Here is a 14,330-nt window from a genome sequence, read left to right on the forward strand (position 1 = left end):
ACACAAATTTATTTAAAGCATTATTGGGAAATTAAACAAAATGTATTAGGACCTCATTGCAGGTTTTTGAGAGTATTACATAGTCGTGGTCAGGGAGGAACAGCTACAGTATCATATCATCATTTCTAATACTTGATTTAAAGCCAGTTTCAGCGATGAACACCAGAAAAAATGATATACTTGTCCAAACAAAACATGAATACCAATCAGTGAATAAGGAGTGGGGACAAGTGTTGCCGTCAGAACGGCTTTAGTCTTCTGTGTAACGCTGTCAAAGAAGCACTGAACATGAAAAGTCCTTGAAGCAGGAAAGGGATGAAGCAGGTGGAAACTGACTTCCTGTACAGAGTTTAGGAAGTTAAACAGCAGATTTTATCTTCGGCTACTTCAAGCTGCTGCTCACAAAATGTGTGTCTGGACACACATTATTTAGGTAGGAAAAAAACAAACTTTAAAGGAATAGTTGGACATTTGAGTAAACACAGTTAGATTAGGAGGATAGATGACTTTATTTATATAGCACCTTTGAGCCAGGCTAGCTGTTTTGCCACTGGCTTCTGTCTTCGTGCTAAGCTAATTGCTAATCACCAGCTGGCAGAAGCTCCACATTACAATACAGTTGCGATGTGTAATTGAGCTGAACTTAATTAATGTGGCTTACTATCGTTGTAGCAGATTCATGCTAGATGCTAATGCACCTCTGTCACAAAAGATACATTTTCTAGTTCCCTTTTTTTTTTTTTTTTTCCTGATTTGTTGCTTTCACCCACTAAAGATAAACTGCCCCTCAACTGGAAACACTGTTATAAATGTTCAAGTGTCAGTGTTCCCATGGGCCACACTAGACGCCACATTCAGCCCCCCCAATATGCTAGATTGTAGGTAGTTCAATCAGACATCTTGGCTTCTCATTATATTGCGTTTCGGAGGGAAATTGGAGAAGTGGAGAGGCTGCCGACACTTCTCTTTGATTACAAGTTCAGTCTGGAGCCTGTGTGGTCTCAGTTAACCTGTTGCAGCAGCTGTGCGAACTGACGGGTCTGGATTGGACAGCAAAACTATTTGGAAACAGAAATAGGTCATTAGGAGAGATGTTCTGTAAAGGAGTCTTTGAATAATGTATAAGATCTGTATAATCGTGCATAATCAGTGCCCGTTTTCAGGTTTAAGATGGAGTTTGTGCTTTTTCTAAGCTTCACCGTCTATTCAGGTGCATAGAAAAAGGCAGAGACATTAACTTTTCTTCTTTCGTGCTCAGTACAGCAGTGGTGCTCAATACATCAGTTGGCGTTGCACTTGGTTAGCCTTCGTCGTTTACTCCGCTTTGAATAGCTTGAATAGTCTTTATTTAGCACAGGAATAGGTTTGTACAGACAGCTTCGCAGAGCCGCTGCATGAGTTCTTTGGTCATTTGTGAGGCTGCAGATTGCAGCTTTGTGCCTTTCAGTCAGTAAGTGTCAAGATGTGAGCTCTGTATACATGCCTACCTTGTTCTGACAGGTTGTAAAGTACCTTTGATGTTACATTTAGTCACATAATAGACATTTTGCAAAGCTGACACATTCAATACTGTTAACTTTTATTCGACTTAATTTGATTCAACCTGCATAGAGATCCTTACAGATTCATTCTGTTTTCTATTTCTTGTTAGTAGAGTCCTGAGGAACAAGTTGTTTCTTGTAGATATTATTATTTTTCTGCTTTTTGAACACATTGTTGACTTTGCGCAGGTGTCAGAAGGCGAAATGTTTTATTTATGTGTTTTGCACATGGGTGTGGAGAAATGGCTCCATAGCGACCCCTAAAAAATTTCAAATAAGCAGCCTTTGGGCTTTATTTCAGCTAGATATATGAAATTTATGTATCGCATCAGGATCTACAAAAAAGCCTCTTGTTGCCGTAGCTTAAACCCAACAGGAAGCATGGGGATGGGTGTCATATGCTGTACATATTGTGAAGCACCTTGAGGCAAATCTGTGACATGTGATACTGTAAAAAAAACTGACTACACATAAATATTCAGACTGATATGAGGAATACATACAGATTATAAACAACCTGTATATGCTAGTCTTACCAAATAATTTATTTTGATTAACATTCATTACGTGTATGTGCAGCTGTTGAGCCAGCTGAAGAGCAACATGGAGGAGGAGAACCGACACTTAGCGGAGCAGAACCAGAGCCTGCTGAAGGAGAACCGGGCCTTACTCGAGCAGAGCCTGGAGCGCCGGGACCAGCACTATTCACAGCAGAGGGAGTACCAGTGAGTACACACACACACACACACACACACACACAGGCAATCCACATAATTTGTTTCTGCAGGAAATTAGTGACAAGAAAAAAAGAAGCAGATTTTATGGAATGTGTGTTTGAGCAAAAGCAATTTGTTAACATCTCAAACTCAGCAGGTGGTAACACAGTTTATATTCGTATCCAAGTACATAAAAACACTTAATGTATGTAAAGGTTTGAGACAGCAAGACAACAATTTCACAGTCTGACAGCACTCAGCAGTCGTCCTTTTAAATGACTAGCAGACTGCAAACAGATTAATCCAGAACTACTGGTGAGCACGCAGAGCCGGCTTTCCTCTTAAAGTTTAATGAGCCACATTTCTTTTTTGTAGCCAAATCTTAAGCTTTAATTTCTTCCACACAGGTTTCACCTTTGTTGCTTACATTTCTGAGAAGTTACTTTTGGATCATGGGTCTGTTTTTGACTTGATGTAAAATCAGTGACTCTTTGGAACAAACAGACACGTTGATATGTGTGACAGCAGACAATGGAACAATATAGTTTTACCTGATTTTTAAAACTTGTTAAGAGGGTTAAATGCACTCAGCAGAGATTTTAATCCATCAGTGACGATATACAGGAGTATTTTTTGCTGAGCGATTTATATCTCATTCATGCTCAGAAGGTCAGACATGTGTGAGACGTCACAATATGCAAACCTGCCTACGGTTTCACACTCTTCCACTGTAGTTGGCAGGAAGCCACACAGCAACATGCGCTATGAAAAGATGAGACGAAAAACTGTGCGCTGGCAAAAAATTGTTTTAAAAATATGCCGGTTCCAAAAATGTAAAACACATAACCTGTTTTACAAACGTTTTTTGAATAAGGAATTGAATTTAACTAATTTATTGTCACATGAGAGGAACAATAAATGTAAACGTAACAGGATGGGGATCCCACATTGTGTTCAGTGAGTCCAAAGTTAAATCTGCTCTTTTTATACTAACAGTAGATCACACAGTATGGCGACATGTAATGTGAGAGGTTTTTCACCCGACTCGGCAGCCTCCCTCACTTCTTCAGAGCGTTTTAGGGTCTTGCAGCCAATTATTTTGGTATCCCGTCTGATCCATTGGTTGGCCAATATTATCAGCCGATATTGGCGTTTCGCAGATATAAAGGTAGCAATGTGTATGTTACCAGATATGTGCCGATAAAAACACTTTCCTTTTAGAGATTACAGATGCCTGGGATCATTTATTTTGATTAAATTTGGAGTGGTGACATAGTAGATGATAAAGTTTGTTGTTAAACTGTGTAAAATCCTGCCTCCATTACATATTTATGTCGTTAAGTGTTTGTTTACTTTATTTCACTTTATCAACTTCATTTTAGGATTAATTTGTAAAAAACCTGTGTATATCGACCAATATATACATATTGGAATTCCTTATATCAATGAATCCGAACTGATAAACAAGAGAAGTTCAGTTATGTGTTTGTCTAAAGGTTTGTGTTGGTCCCTGAAGATCCCCCAATAATAAAATTGGGCGACGTCATTCTGAAGTTCGGGAACGACTGCAGTAGAGAATTCAGCTGCTGAAAAGCCAAAAGAGAGCAAATATTGAGCTTCCATTCATCAGATGGCCAGAAACACTATTTAAAATGAATACTAATGTTGTTATTACGTGCCTGCTGTGTAAATGAGAAACCGATTGCTCAGTTCACCCGATCAACTGTGAAGGTGAAAAGACATTAGTGTCTGTTTCTTTTTTACAGATTGCTGCGCTGCCCCAAGTGGCACAAAAGAAACGGTGTACGTCTGTTTAAGGATATCTGGGTGTGCAGCATTCGTTTTTCATTCACACATAGTTACATAGAAATATGTCGTTGGCTAAAACTCAGCAACTCTCAGGTAGCCGGTGTGCACATACACACACAGTGACACTGCTGAAATGTAATAAGCTTGAGTGACACAATCAGCGAGGCTAATATCAAACACTTTGATGTAGAGAGGAAGTTCTCAAGCGGCGGTGGCATCACTCTGGGAGCGACCTCCAGGGTGTCATTGCTAGGTTTGTATTATGACAGTCTGAGTCCATATTAAGCCAGCATCACCTCATCCACTCCAACCGCTACCGAAATGGAGAAACATGAATATTATTAAAACACAAGGCTCTTAAAACCACTTCTGCAGATGGAAAGCTTTTTGTGCTTGTTCTAAAAGCTTTAACCTCACCAGATTCCCTTGATCAGTTTTTTTTCTCCTTCTGATTTCCTGAGGTGAGGTGATGAGGTTTTCTAATCCCGAGATGTAAAGTTCAGGATTAAAGGTGCCTTTTTTAGAGCAGTTTCTTTAAACCGGAGTGGTTATTCCTGTAGGAAATGCAGGTCTCTGTCCTGAGCCAAGTACACTGTTGGTGTGGTTCATCCTGAAGGAGAATGTAATCCAAACTAACACCGGGATGTGAGTCCAAATAGGGTATCAGGGATGTTATTATCTCATAGCCCGCAGTTTCTCTTGCAATAAGGCATCAGGAAATGGGAGACCTCATATTTAGTTTATTTGTGCTCCTCGGTGAGATTGAGAGCAGAGACGAGCTCATCATGAAGAGATGAAATCACAAACAGGATGACATAACAGTCCAATAAATGTGTTACATAAAAGCACATCTGATGTGATATTGAATGTTTCCAAAAATGCACCAAACAGCACACAAACTGAAGCAACAAAATGGAACTTCCTGGACGAAGGCAGTTGATTGTTGAGTCTCATCCCTCTACGGTCAAATACTGACGCTTTGGGTCGGCGTCCGGCCCGAGCTGCCCACCCAAAGTGTCAGTACTTAACGATCTGTGGTCTGAGAGTTACATTTTGTTGCTTTAATATGAAACACATGTGGTGTAAAGTGTACCCTGTAGATAAACTGCCTTGTAAACATGATGCTTTCCTGAGTAAATGGAGTCGGTTTTAAAGACTCCACACACCTTCCTGCCTTTCAGTCAGTCTCACCTCTTCATTTTCCCTGAAGAAGTGTCTGGCAAAGTATATTTAAGACCTTGGCAAGTGGATGAGGCAGTTTAGATTGTCTGACTTACAGAATCCCTTTTTTCTTGTAAGTGATGTTGATCAAATGATGCAGAGACTTTGCCCTTCTGAACTAACGTTGGGAAAATGTTTTGAATTCAGTAAGGATGATGAGAAGCCTTACAAGCTTTCATGAAATACATCGGCGTGGCCTTCGAGAGTGCTTCATCAAAGTCTAAACTTGTTTCATAAATATGATCTCCTGCCAGCTAGATACGTTGGTTTGTAGTTGATGCACACACTGAAGAAGGAAGATTTAGAAGAGGTAATTCGGAACCGATCTGAAGGACACAAAGATAACCAGAGCCGATGGCCACGTTATTAAATTGGAAAGCATCCAAACAGTTATCAGAATTCAGAAAAGTATGAAAAAGACAAACAAACTAGATGATGAATCTTAAGCCATCCATGCTCGCACCCCGGTGAGGTTGTGCAGAGTCACAGTGGTGCTTTGAGCTAACGTCAGCATGCTAATGCTAAGCAGGTGTGATGTAACCTGACATTTGCAAAGCAGCACTACACACAAAGTACATCCCATCATGCCAGCAGCACTCCCTGATGGCAGCAGCCCTCCTCCGGCAGAAACTGCTTGGGAACGGCTCAAGGAACATGAGAAAAAGCTCAAGGCGTGGATCCAGCCAACAAATCTCCCAGATCTCAATCGGATCAAGCATCCGTGTTACATCCCTCCAACGGACCTCGAAACCCACAGAGCTTCCATCAGGGAGTGCTGTTGCCATGTGGGGGTGTACTTAGTCTTTAAAGGTGCAATATGTTTGTATGAGAATGTTTGGTTGAAAACACTGAAAACTTAACTCAATAGGATGTGAAGTTTGAAAGTTATGACGTCTATTCATAGCGTTGCCAAAGCATTTTGAGCATGCTAACCAGCTAGCGGTCCTTTCTGGCTCCCGGTCCGGACTGCTAGCTGCACGGCTAACTGAGCTAACCTGCTAACACTTGGCTACAACTAGTAGTTACTTTAATATGTTGCCCCTTATTTGTTTTGAGTGTGAATTCAACAGGTGACCAGTTCTTACATATTACACCTTTAACACTGCCTTTTAACACAATGATCAACGTGACGTTTCTTCACTTCTCAGTGGTTTTAATGTTCAGGCTGATCGTGTGTACTGTATGAAGATATGATAAGATATGTTGCATTCCTTGACTTACTACTTACTACTTAACAACAACTGCAAAACATAAATCTCCACTCTTTAAAAGCAGAGCCGGCTTTGTTCCTGTTCCCAGCAGTATTCGTTTTATGTGTCAATGTTTCAATGTTCTATCGACTAGTTGTTGTGATATTACAGAAATAAAGAGGTGGAGAGACCAAACGGCCGTCCATGTGACATTGCCATCCCCAGAGCCAAGCCGCTAGCGAGGCTAAAAATACACAGGCCTTGATCCTGGCCGTTGCTCATCTCTAATAACCTTCCTGATCTTTTTGGCTCACAGTGGTCAGCTCATACTGTCACAGACTTTGTGTCCGGTGTTTTCATTCCGAGTCGTCTTTCATTTGAGCAAGGTCTGCTGAACATGGAGGCGGTTATTCAGTACCATTCTGCTTTATGTTTGTCCACACCGCTGCCCGATCCTTGAACCCTCCGCTCTCCAGCAGGAAGACACACATCCACATCCACATGCGGTCTCCTCTCTGATCTGCTGGTTCAGTTCAAACTGCTCAGAAGGCTCCATGGAATCGGTTCAGCCACATCACATACATACTTCCAGAATCATCTAGAATCATCTACTCTCCCTGATAATGAGATTATTAAATGCATCTTGCCTAATCAGTGGTTTTTCCTCCGTCCTCTCAGCTACTCTGTTCTGATGCTCATGTGGGGTTTTTTTTCATCAGGGAGAAGCTGAGTGAGCTCCGTCGGGAGAAGCAGAAGTTGGTGGAGAAGATCATGGATCAGTACAGAGTCCTGGAGCCCAGCATGCAACCTCCAGCCAGCAAGGCCAAGTACTGTATAAACATATATGTATCTGTACATCAAGCCTCCAGTTCACTAGCTAGAGAAAAGGTACACAGTCAAATCTGACAGTGACTTTACATTTAAAAAAAAAAAAAAAAAGGCACAAATTGATTCGGAGCATTTTAAAAGACAGAAAAGTGGTATGAACTGAGCTGCTCCCCAGAAACATATAAAAGAAGGTAAATACTTGCTGTCAATTTGTTATTGTATGATTCCTCCCGGTCGTCATTTGCTGTACAAAAAGCACTTAGTTTGTTATTTTTTACTGCACTAACAACAGCTCCACTGGAGGTTTTGACCTGGAGAGAAATGTTTTGGATTTTAACGACTAAATGCTGAGTTCCTAACACCTTCTTAAACATCAAATCTAAAGACTATTCAAGATCTGTTCAGACCCACTTCCTGCAAACTCAAGGACCCAACACATCACTATTTGAAACACTGAAACATGGATCAAGGTTAATTACTGGTACAACATTGAGAATTTTCCTAATGAGAACTAGGAGGCGCTCACAGACAACACGGCCTTCATTTTTTATTTTTTTTCACCTCAAATTCACAAACATTCAAGGACTCACAGGAAGCCTCTGAACATGATGCAGCCACTTTGATAAAATTACCTTTTTTTTCAAATTCAAACATGTTTTAATTTTGTGAAGGTTGTTGAACAGACAGGTTGAGACACAGAGTGCATCCCCCCAAGTTTAAAACCTACCTCGTAGCCTGAATACATTTGCGTTGATAAGTCATAATGCCTACTGTGCACTGTGAGCACCGAGTTTGTTCTGTGACAGCGAGCTTTAAGTGCAGAGTTTGAGCTTTGAAGTGATGAAGAGTTTCTTTTATACATTACTGTTCATAATGGCAACAGAAGTCAGTGCCTCCCCCACACACCTGGGGATGATCGCTTATTCTTTATACAAGGAAGAAAACGTTTGATGTACAACAGAGATATTCCCTCTGAGTTTTGTTTTATCCATAAAACCCTGGTTTCTTAAAGGGTAACAGTCACTACTGCATGTAAAAGATGTTTAAAGCTGTTTGTAGCTCCAGAGGAAGCTGCGCGCAATCTGATGAATTGCTTCCAGTGATTCCAGTTGCATTGTGGGTAATGTAGGCAACAGATTTTTTTTTTGAAAACGCAGGCCACTGGTCTGATTTCTAACTCCTGTAACACTGTAGGAATCTTTAGACAGTTTAAAAAAGAAAAAGACCAAATCGATACAGGAGAAACAGGGATATCCACTTTTTGTTGCACAAATTCCTCTTGCAAAACTTGCCACCTACATCACCCACAATGCAAGTCAACCACCTAGTGACATCACTGAAGGCAATTTATCAGATTACACGCAGCTTCCTCTGGAGCCACAAAAGGCTTTATACCACCTAAGCTTTATCTTTCATATATGCATTATTAATCCCCAAGACCTGTAAACACACTTTAATGTGTGAAATTGTTGAAGTTATCCTTTAAAATGTGTATAATGACACAAACAATCTCACTCCACTCTGATGCTCTCATGAAGTCTCATGAAGTGTCCAGAAATGAGTCCGAATGAGAAAACGGTGAACTGAGGTCGCAGTAATGAGATGTTTGTGTTGTTAAAGTCTCAGGCCGCCCTCAGAGGCAGTGAACCGGTTGCATATTTGACAGCTCGCGAGCATTTCACACCATAAATTACATTTGAATGGTAAGTATTGTGGAGGAATTGTTCAGTTGTCAAAGGTGCCTTTTGTCTCCAGTGCTACAATTTAATAAGTTAGTGATATTTTTAATTGTAAAAATTTCAAATGAATTCTCTTTCTTTGATGTAATGAATGACAGCGGGCACCTTGAAGAACATTTTGTTCTCATTTTGAGCCTCCGTGTCAGGAAACAAACACGGCGTATTTTCGAAGGTGCGGGCGTCGTGACACTTGCCGTCCTCCTGGTATTTTTCTCTAAAATCACACGAGCACACATAATCTCCACACTCATCCCTCTTTTGTAAATGCTCCCCGTCCTCTGTGTCCTCGCAGGAAATCTAACTGGATTGCAGACAGGATGAAGAAGCTAATCAAACCCCGGGGAGGAGGAAGAGAGGGACGCGCCCTCTTCACCGCCGCGGGCAGTGTGGAAAACCTGGCCGACAGCTCCGAATTTACATCAGACACACACACACCTCAGCCCGGTGAGACCTCACACACACACACACACACACACACACACACACACACAAACACGAGTGGACCGGGTTTCACAAAGATATGCTCACATGCTCGCCCCATCAAGTGAAGCTACAGGCATGCATACAAATCATCTCATGACTACCAAGTGTGGTCAGCGTGGATACCACACTCTCCTCCTTAGATCTCGCCCAGCAGAGTGCCAAGACTTTCTGAGCCCCGGCTTTCTCTGCTAACCACATGTTGAAAGGAAAAGATTCGCGAGGCTTCATTCTCTTTTTATGCACCTTGACTGTTCAATGAATTCACTGGCTGAGAGAGAAGAGAGGGAAAAAAAAATCACTGCAGACATTTTCAAAGCCAGGATTTAAGCTTCAACCTGCATTCATGTGATTTTTTTTTTTTTCACCCTCCTCTCTCTCTTTTTTCTTTTTTAATTTAATTTTCCTCACATTGTGTTCCCTATTATCCCGCTCAAATCCCAGCTTTCCTAAACTGTGTGTCAGGACCAAAAACTGGGAGCTCCTCAACAAAAGGATTGGTGTTTTTTTTTCCTTTTTTTTTTTTTTGAGCCTTGAATCCCAGAGAGAGACGGGATCTCTCAACCACACGCAGGCGTAGGAGGCAGAAAAAAACGACGCATGTAGAAAACACTGTGTGTAAAAGTGAGAATAATCTGAATCCTGCTTTGATTGCTTTCTGTGTCTTGTCAGCGAGAGATTGTTTGAGACTCCCCCTCTCTCCTCACCTCTGTGTTTGCAGTGACATTTTCCGACAACACCTGCGTTTAACCTCAGACTCACCTGCTTTATGACAGGTTAACCTGACTTTAACAGCTGGTCTCAGATCAGTTTTTTCAGTCTGCAGTCGCCGAACACAGACTGTGACACAGCGGCTCTTTATCTTATTAAAATGATTCGGAATTTATGAATAATTTGCGTCAAGTTATTTCAGTGTGATATGATCAAGTGTTAGAAAGGAAACGATAGCTTCTATCTGTGTTAAGCTCTTTAGTTAAGTACCTCTGCTGTTTATCACATTATTCATGCATTTTAAATACAGTTTAAATGACACTAATAACTAATTTTAGACAGCAGTAAGATTTTTCAGTATCATGATTATAATTTTCACTTCAGATGCCAAAAACACAAAGATTCTGCCGGCGCTGAATTTATTTGAAAAAGCAGGCGAGGCGTTAAACTCGCTCGGCCTGTCGCTCGATTATAAAGTTGTTGTTTCGTTTTGTGAGTTTAATGTCTCAAATGTCGCCTTTGCAATTATTTTACTCGCAGCATTTCTTCATTCTGCTGTGCATCGGTCACCCAGGCGCGCAGTAGATAATATTTATCTTAAATGCCATGAGGTGAATTTAAATTAAATCGAATTATGTAAAGAGGCTGCGACATCTAAAACTGTTTATTTTACACATTGTACACAAGTTATGGGCCGTCGAGGAATTACAGGTTACGAATGCTTCGATAAATATTCAACAAATGTGGTTAACGATGTTAAAATGCATTCACATTTAATTCTTCACATACTGCTCATAACTGCCACATAGAGGGTATAAAATAAGGGGTTAAGCACTTTTCTCTGCAGTGTTTTCCTCCGTCAGCAGAACAAAGTGCTCCACAGTGCTTCTCATTCACACATTCGCTAATTCAGGCTGACGGCTGGCAGAGCTGCCTGGACATCAGGAGCAAATTTTGGGGGGATTTAATGTGTTGCTCGTCACATTTACTGAATTTATTTCTGCACCTGCCGTCGTCAGAGTCCCCCAAACTGCATTTACACTCTTGAGCAGCACTTGCCTGCTTTCTGCTGTAAAGCAAACCCAAATCATCACGCTTGCACAGTCACATTTCATAATGGATGACCAAATGATCCGTCATGGTAACTGAGTACATGTACTCAAGTGCTGCACTTAAGAACACATTTAAGGTTCTGTTGCTTTATATTTGCACTTCCGCTACATTTTGGAGGCAAATATTTTTACTTTTACTCCACGCTCATTTGATGACTTAAGTTACTTTGCAGACACATGCTGCATCAGAGCCGAAGAAGCACATTGTTGAATTATTTTAATGGCAGTTGATTTAGATAATCAAAAAAATTGTGAATAATGGCGATATTTGGTCTCTTACAGTACACAGTATAAACATACATGTGAATATATGTCTAATTTACTTGTACTTCTGATCCTTGAGTACATTTTATGTCAGATACTTTGAGTCCTTTACTGGAGTACTATTTACTATTCTATTACTACAACTCAAAGTACTGTAATTGAGTAAATTTAGGGCACTCGTTCTTCCACCAGACGGAGGTGCAAGTAATTCAGACTGAAGATTTGCAGAAACAGAAACCTCTTCGATTGAACGCCTGCTATTGACGACACATTTGACATCCACTGTTAAAAAGTACCTGGCATGCTGAGTAACATTTGAGAAGAATACTTTGTTCTTTTACTGAAGTATTATTTTAATACAAGTAGTTTTACTTGTTATTGATAAAATATTGATAATATTTCAGTAATGTAAGTGTATTCAGTTCTCTCTTTACCAATATTTGAACACAATATCTTCAGTTTTACTCAAGTATGACTATCTGGTGCACTGTCAAAATGTTAACGTTACAACCACCACTGTGAAAATATGTTATATATGTAAGTAATAACCTTGAATTCGTTCTGTTTCAGACCCCCGCAGTGCTCCAGTCTCTCCCTCTCCCATAAGAAAAGCAGAGCCGGACATCTCGGTTCCCGGGACTCCAGTCGGTCGCTCCGGCTCAGGAGGCCGTCGCAAGCTGGGATCACGTCACGGGTGGGGACTAGGGTTGTCCAGAGGGGGCTCCGGGGTTTCGCAATCATTCAGTCCCGGTGACCACAAGACACCGCCCCGCCTGCGGCTGCGCTCCAGCCAGAACAGCTCCACCGTCCTCTGGGAGGGAGAGCGAGGCGAAGCGAGCGCACCCCAGGCGGCAGACGCACCAATGAGCAGTCAGGAGAGTGTCGAGGAGGATGAAGGCAGAGGTGAGGAGGAGAAAGAGGGATGAGGAAGACGTGTGTGTGTGTGTGTGTGTGTGTGTGTGTGTGTGTGTGTGTGCACTTTCAGACAGTGTCCGCACCATCAAGTCATCAAATCAGATTTGTCTTGAAAGAAAAAGAAGAACTGCACAACAAGTATAATTATGGTGATATTTTTTTAAAAAGAATTTGAAAAAAGCATCAAATGACTTGTTCTGATGGAGTGTTTCTAGTCGCGAGCGTGGTATGTGCACAGCGCTGTGAAAGGTCTCTGAGGTAACAAGTTAAATGTCAGGCTGAATAGAAATAGGACTGCGAAGTAAAAATGTGCTCAGAGAGAGTGGTCGTAACATCTACAGTCACTCACAATGCAGCTGCTAATGATACTCCGTTTAATAAAGCGTATTAGACTGTGATCTTCTCTGCTTTCCAGACAATCAACACTCCAGTGACGACGCTGCAGCAGCCTGGGAAAGAACTACAGCTGACCCTTAATTAAAATACCAATGTTTTTTACTTTCTGCTCCTGTTGTTGCAAACTGTTTGGTTTTTTTTTTAAAATATGAGATCCCTCCAGTATTTTTGAATACATGTTTGAATAAATCCTTCTGTCAATGATCATTTCCACTGTTGGTGCCTTGTAAAAGGAATGAGCTGTGTCTCTGGTGTGGAGCCCCAAAACTGACAAAATATAGTAAAAAAATATTTGACAACTCAAAAGTGGGTTAAAACATCGCTCATTAAAAATGTTATTTATTCCCTTATCACATATCAGTTGTGGAGTTACATTGTCAAAACTTGTTTAAATGTACTATATTTATCTGTCATGAACTCATTTTATTTTTGAACTTATTTCCTCCTTTTTCTTTTTAAATATTGATCAAGACGACTCTACCCTGCAAAACATTTGCATAAATACAGGGAGCTAAATTTTGTCTTTCCATTTCACATTTCATACCTAAGGTCAAAGTTGTTTTTTTTTTAACTATACTCGCAATCATGACCTAATTTTTAAAGGGCCAATTACCCCAAACTCAAAAATACATATTTTTGTGTTGTTACGTTGTTATTTTCTTGTGAGTTGATGAGTTTTGGAGATATCTGCTGTAGAGATGTCTGCCTTCTCTTGAATATGAGGAATGAGATGGCACAAAGAAAACATTTTTAAAAACTCAACAGCAAAATCTCTCTCCAGAGATCATGTCCTGGTTTCTCTGGGGAAATCCACAGACTTTGACGTGAGCAGTTTGGCACCAGAGACTTCCGGCAACTGAGCCGGCTAACTTCCAGTTTAGCGTCCGGCTAACTTCCAGTTTAGCGCCCGGCTAACTCGGATGGCGATCAAATGATTCAATCATGTGGCTCTTCAATGCCTTCCAATATTCTGGGACCAAATGGATCAAATTATGATAGTGAAACACGCCTTTTTGCGGCATTGAGATGCTCAAAAGTATTTATCCACCATTTTCAAGACTCTTCTTTCACACTGTAAGATTATGGGATTGTAATTACACAGTTAGGACACTATGAAAACTAACTGAAGTAAGTCAGTTAGTTAGTTAGCAAGTTAACTAGTTTTAGTCATAAAACTACAGCAGCCACCTCACATAATGTTAAAGGTGCACTGTACATTGACATTGGCAACCTGTCAAAACAAACGGGTGGCAGCATATCGTCACGGTAACTGCTGCCAACAGTAGCGTTAGCCGTGCTAGCAGTGAGCTACGGGACACCAGTAGCATAGGAGCTTTAGCCTGGGATGGGCCGGGCTAGCTGGTTAGCATGCTAACTTCAGAAGTTATCGCTGGAACACAATACAGAG

General features: G+C 41.0%; 1 protein-coding gene across 3 annotated transcripts in view; it reads left to right on the top strand.

Annotated features, from left to right (window-relative positions):
- ccdc88b (coiled-coil domain containing 88B) overlaps positions 1 to 13,272 on the top strand; it is a 49,126-nt gene extending 35,854 nt beyond the window's left edge. For all 3 annotated transcript variants that reach the window (XM_037077551.1, XM_037077550.1, XM_037077552.1), the window contains 5 exons: positions 2,121 to 2,266; positions 7,197 to 7,304; positions 9,337 to 9,488; positions 12,182 to 12,514; positions 12,942 to 13,272. In XM_037077551.1, the coding sequence (XP_036933446.1) occupies positions 2,121 to 2,266; positions 7,197 to 7,304; positions 9,337 to 9,488; positions 12,182 to 12,514; positions 12,942 to 13,003 (801 nt within the window). In that variant the 3' untranslated portion in view covers positions 13,004 to 13,272. The remainder of the gene's footprint in view (positions 1 to 2,120; positions 2,267 to 7,196; positions 7,305 to 9,336; positions 9,489 to 12,181; positions 12,515 to 12,941) is intronic.
- The last annotated feature ends 1,058 nt before the right edge of the window (positions 13,273 to 14,330 follow it).

The sequence above is a fragment of the Acanthopagrus latus genome, chromosome 18, assembly GCF_904848185.1.
Source record: "Acanthopagrus latus isolate v.2019 chromosome 18, fAcaLat1.1, whole genome shotgun sequence".
Lineage (NCBI taxonomy): Eukaryota > Metazoa > Chordata > Actinopteri > Spariformes > Sparidae > Acanthopagrus > Acanthopagrus latus.